Source organism: Akebia trifoliata, chromosome 2, assembly GCF_017979445.1.
Source record: "Akebia trifoliata isolate Shusen 1 chromosome 2, ASM1797944v1, whole genome shotgun sequence".
Taxonomy (NCBI): Eukaryota; Viridiplantae; Streptophyta; class Magnoliopsida; order Ranunculales; family Lardizabalaceae; genus Akebia; species Akebia trifoliata.
In genome coordinates this window covers 14582956-14589129 of record NC_141376.1, presented here as the reverse complement: position 1 = coordinate 14589129, position 6174 = coordinate 14582956, and the positions used below count along the sequence as shown (strand labels likewise).

The window sequence follows — 6174 nt, the reverse complement described above, 5'->3', positions numbered from 1 at the left end:
CGCGATCAGAACAATTAGATCACACAGACTCAATTAATAGGTGTTGATTAAACGGCATGAGACAATACCTTCGATAGGATGTGATCGGGATCGTTAGATCTGAAATCAGACACAAGCCAATGCTATTGAACCAAGAGACATTAAATCATGACTCTTGGTCAACATGCACAAAAATGACTATAAAAAATCAATCAAAAATCAGATTTCTTCATTGAAAATTTCTGTGTTTTTTTTCTAAGCTTAAGTACTTGGCATCGTCAATTTATAAGCTTAAGTACTTGATTGAGAATGATCAGGTTCATTGGATCAGATTAGTATCCGATCAAAATCGATTGAGTGTGTTGATTCATGATTGATATCCGATCAGGGTCAATCGAATTCATTAGATAAAGTGACAATCGATCGAACACGATTAGAACCATTGGATCACACAAATTTAACTAATAGGTGTTGATTAAAAGACATGAGATACATACTATCGATACTTTTGATAGGATACAATCTAAATCGTTAGATCTAAATATTATACACAATCCAACAACTATTGAACCAAGAAACATTAAATCATGGTTCTTGGTCAACATGCACAAACATGATTAAAAAGTCAATCAAAAATCAGATTTCTTTACAAAAAATTTATGTGTTTTCCTTTTTCTAAACTTAAGCACTTGGCATCGTCAATTTCTAATTTTTCAAATATTATAAATTAACTCGGATTGTACATATTCCGATTTAATAATTTGAATATAGACTTCTCTGTATCCTAAAGGCATTTGTTCGTTAACATTTTTGTGTAGTGTGGTTCTAACTAGTAAGGGATAATATTTGTCTAAAAGAAATTGAATTTGATTTGAGTCTTGAAGTCCTAAAAAAAAATCTCCTTTGTCGAATTTTTTCTAGTCATAAAGTAAATTTCTAACACCTTCTAAGTTCACAAATTTTATTTTATTTTTCTAATTTTTGTAGACTGTAGCTTTGATGACGTGGATCACCTTGTTTTGTGGGAAGTTATCATTATCGACTCTAATGGAGAATCAACAATCATATTCTCATTCTTTATACTTTTTTCTTAATCTATCTACAAACATCTTCAGCCTCATCCATATTTGTTGGACTCTTCCCAATTCAGTTATTTCTCTCTTTCTAAAGTTGGCAAACCATACTTTCAAATCTAAAATAGAGAATCGTTTGAAGGCGTCCGAACCCATTTTTGTTCGTTGGGGTCCTCTAGTTGTTCTACGTAGGTCTCCATCAACCTTCTTGAATGTATCGCTTTAACATCAATGTAAGAAGATGGGTTGCTCTTAGTAAATCACCAAAAATTTCCTAAGAGCACCCCAATCCTTATTTAAATCACCCTGGAATTAGCACAAATCTTGGGCTGCTATTAGTAAAAGCTGTTGTGGCAATAGAAGCTCTCTTATTAAAAATTTAGAACTAAGAGACGTTTAATTAATGAAGATCAAATCTAACAAGATGAACAGTCTCGCCTTTCAAATTAACTTATGTTCTGACTGCATCAAAATTCCATAAATTAGCCCAAAATCGGGCAATAAAGAATGCCTTTAAAGCCGGAGTAATCTACTATACAGGACAGAACCATCAGCTAATCTTACAACAAATTCTACCAATACTCCCCACATGAACACTTCCCGTCAACAAAATGATGAAACCTATTTGAATCCCGCAAGACTATTTGTCGCCCAACAATCTTAGAAATGTATCCAAACGCAGAGTGACAATCCCCACAAACACGAAGATTTTTCATGATTCGAATAGGCAGTCCTGATGTCCGAGTGAGAACAAAAGCCACGGCAAGCTTCTCACTATGGTAACTCAGGATTTCTTCCTTGTTTTCCATTTCAAGATCATACAAAGCAAATTTCGTAAGAGGCACGTAACCAACATCCCTCATTTTCCTATTCAGCTCCCCTAGCTTCTCATAGATCTCCTCTGTGTTGGGGTGCGATTTATCTCCAGCTACAAAAACATGAACACTGTCCTTCATTGAGACCCAACTACACCCAGCTTCCTTCTTCACAAATGCATCTCGCATTGCAACCCGAGCCTTCGCCATGTCATCCCACCTCCCTCCAGAGGCATATAGATTAGATAGAAGCACATAGTTCACAGCGTTTTGAGGCTCGAGCTCCAAAAGCATCTCCGCGGCTTGCCTTCCTAAATCCGTGTTACCACCATTTGATCGACAACAAGCTCCTAGTACCGTCCTCCACATCAAAACATTAGGCTTCATGGGCATCGTTCTAATGAAGTCTCCTACCTTATCAAGCTCACCGGCTCGCCCTAGAAGATCCACCATGCAAGAAAAATGCTCCATTCGAGGAACCAATCCGTATTTCTTGCTCATAGACTCAAAATGTTTGAAACCTTGGTTTACTAACCCTACGTGGCTACAAGCCGATAAGACCCCGACAAACGTGACATGATCGGGTGGTTGACCCACCCGACACATCTCTGTAAATAGCTCTAGTGCCTTCTCACCATGCCCATGTCGTGCATAACCCGATATCATTGAATTCCAAGAAAACTCGTTTTTTGAAGGCATCGACACAAAGACTCTTGAGGCGTAATCTATTCTTCCACATTTGGCGTACATGTCAACAAGTGTACTTCCAACTACTATATCAGATTCCAAACAAGCTCTTATTCCACGAGCGTGAATTTCCATCCCACGCTCCAATACGGCAACAGAGGCGCAAGCACTGAGGACCGTGGCGAAGGTGAAGCAGTCCAATCTCTGCCCCTTCTGCATCATAAACCAAACCAAATCCATGGCCTTTGGGACCAAACCATTATGGATATATCCAGAAATTAATGAGTTCCAAGACACTTCATCTCTTCTTTCAGCCATTTTAGCAAATATTCGCTCACAATCTTCTATCTCTCCACATTTTCCATAGAAAGTTAGAAGTGCGTTCTCAACAGCCTTATCATCTCCAACACGGAATTTTAGCACTAACGCGTGGACCTGTCTACCCAGCTCAAGAATTGACAGCGAAGACACGGCTGAAAGAACATTTATAAATGTTACTCTGTTTAGAATCCACCCATCTCGCATCATATTCAACAAATACTCTATAGCTTCAAAGGTTGACACCTCAACATCAGCCAATGCCCCGATTATAGAATTCCAAGAAATTAGATCGCACTCAGGGATCAAATCAAAAACTTTCCGGCACTCAGTGAGATGCCCAGATTCTGCATACAACATAAGAAGTGAATTCGAGACAGAAACGTCCAAATCAAGAGCCAATTTGATTGCTTCACAATGTAATTGTGATCCAAATCTACTATACCCTAAGCTTGCACATGAACTCAGAGTGCTAATTAACGCAAAATTTGATGGCATGAATCCACTTCTCCTCATTCTACAAAAGTTCATTAGTGTCTCTTCAAAGCATCCATTCTGATCGAGACCAGAGATCATGGAGTTCCAAGAGACCAAATCTTTAAAATCCATCAGCTTAAAAATCCGGGAAGCATCAACAATAGCACCACATTTCGCATACATGTTAACCAACCCATTCCCAATTGCAATCTTTCCATCCATCAGACCATTCCGGACTAAAAATGCATGAACCTCTCTACCCTTCTTCCTCCCTTCCTCATGCGATGCAAACTCTGCACAAGCACTTAGAAGAACGACATACGAATCATGGTTTATTCCAACCAAATCTCTTGTCTCCCTAAAAACCTCTATGGCTTCTACTCCTCTCTTCTGCTTCACCAACCCAACCATCAACCCATTAATAGAAACAGCATTTCTCTCTCCCATATCTTTAAAAACCTTCTTAGCATCGTCAAGCAATCCAAACCTCGAAAACCCACTAACCAAAGCACTACCCACATACAAGTCACTCAAGAATCCAGATTTCACAACTGAACTAAGCATCGATTCAAGTAAAAACAGACCACAAAGAAAGGTGGAAGAATAAGTGGCTGTTATCAAACTGCCCAAAGTATACTCATTTGGTTTAAAATCGAACCCAGCACTCCCATGCTGCATTCCAGAAAAAAGTGCCAAAGCAGAAAGAATGTCTCCACGTTGACAATAAACGGAAATCATTGAATTCCAAGATATAGAATTTCTCATAGGTAACCCATCAAAAACCCGACGAGCACATAAGACGGATTCCACGCAACAACTCCCATACATCAAAACTAGAGCATTACACACTATAACATCAAATAAATACCCAATTTTCAAAATTAAAGCATGAATTTGCATCCCAAATTTAAGCCCCTCGTACCGAGAGTCTTGGCAAGCACGGAGTGCACTACCAAATGCATAGTGTGTAGGTGAAAATCCTGCACAAACCATAGATCGAAAAAGAGAACACGCCTCTTCAGGCATATTCTGCTGGGTATAACCAGATATCAAGCAATTCCACGTGACGGAATTTCTCTCTGACATTTCATCAAACAATTTGTGAGCCGAAACCAAATCTCTCGCTCTAACATAAATATTAATAAGGGTATTAGACAAAAAGAGATTTCCACCAAAACCCATCTTGATGATTCGCAGATGGAATTGTTTAGCATCTTCAAAATTACAAGAACCTTCATATCGATTAACGAGGGTGTTGTGAGTTTCAGAACTCGAATAAGATCCATGAACTGGATTTTCTGTTCTATTGGATGATGGGTTTGGGAATTTGAAACGAGATCGTGATTTCTTATAGTCCTCTATAAGTTTCTGTAATGGAATCAGAGAAGAATGTGAATTTTTGGAAGGATGATTAGGGTTTCTATGATCGAACAAAAGAATGTTTTCTGCTTGGATTGGTGCAGAAGTCGAGAAACTGAGATTAGGTCCCGTGTTGTGTGGATTTAATCTGTTGGCGACCGTACGAAACCCGCGAATCATAGTAGGATAAAGAGAGACGTTGTGTTCATGGTTTTCGCGCCTTTTTTCCTTATTTTAAAAAATATAAATGTAGGAAAGTTTGTTATTGTTTAGGGACTTTGTTATTACGGTGCCGGAACTATTGTATTTTCTGTAGTAGTTTAGTTGGACGTCTAGGATCTCTCATAAGAGATCCGAAATATCTAGGGTTCACTTTTTTGGGCCCACATTCCACAAACATTTGGCCCATTTTTGGGGGGTTTATATTTTATACACCTAAAATCAGATTAATTAGTTGGTAATGTCCTGTCATTAGATCAAAAGAGATGCTATTGGCACCCCAACTTTTACTCTTGTACCCAATTTCTTTTATTATTTATCACACTCCAATTAAAGATTAAAATACACTCAGAGACTCTTCAAACATTTGGCTCAAATGATAATCTCAACATTATCGCTCAGAGGAAACAAGTTTCATATCATGCTTGCCCTTTCCAAGTGAGAGGATCGAACAACCTGCACGCCTAATAGAGTCTTTACGAAAGCCAATTACGAGAGACATAGTGGGAGGCCCCTCACTCGATTGAAGATAGTTGAGATAGATTTGATTCCGTAAAGCAAATACAAACAATTTCAATACTTGTTTACAATTATGATTAGGCTCTTGTATATTCTTAAACCCAAAATATAGAAATCTAGTCAAATAAAAAAAAATGAGAGTTTTTTTTGACACTCCAATTTTTTCTTATTCTCAATCATTCACTTATTTTCTTTATTTTTAATTGAAGTGTAATAAGTAAAAGTTGGAGTGCCAATAGCACCTCTCTAGATTACGTATAATTTTATAATTCCATTCGCCCATCGAGTTGAGTCAACTTGAAAACTTGTGAGTTTACTCATATGAGTAAATATTTTGAAATATATATATATATATATATATATATATATATATATATATATAATATATATATATATATATATATATATATATATTAATTTTGTAATTACTTACAAAATAATTGTACAAAAATCTATATAATAAAACACAACAATGAAACCCATCTGTAGGGGACTAACATCTCATCTAGCTACAATGACCCACTTTATTACTTTCCTTTTAACCCTACTACTTTATTATTTTTACTCTCCTCCTCCCTCGCACCCCTTCTATTTTTCAATGATACTCTTTCAACTTCACTATTTTTTCTCTTTTATCCCAAAATCTCTTCAATACTAATTTTATTATTTTCTTCTTTTACCCACTTAATCCCCACAAAAAATGATGTATGTGGCATAAACACGAGTGA

The 6174-nt window shown here is 37.1% G+C and overlaps 1 protein-coding gene across 1 annotated transcript; it reads right to left on the bottom strand.

Moving 5' to 3' along the window:
* Nucleotides 1-1337: 1337 nt before the first annotated feature.
* On the bottom strand, nt 1338-5132 carry MEF7 (Tetratricopeptide repeat (TPR)-like superfamily protein). Its single transcript, XM_086431771.1, has one exon. It carries the CDS (start codon nt 4886-4888, stop codon nt 1625-1627), a length of 3264 nt encoding a protein of 1087 aa, XP_086287897.1. The 5' UTR covers nt 4889-5132; the 3' UTR covers nt 1338-1624.
* Nucleotides 5133-6174: the final 1042 nt, after the last annotated feature.

Bases quoted from the DNA above. Each gene is read 5' to 3' on its own strand.
- MEF7 (XM_086431771.1), bottom strand. From the start codon at position 4,888: ATGATTCGCGGGTTTCGTACGGTCGCCAACAGATTAAATCCACACAAC.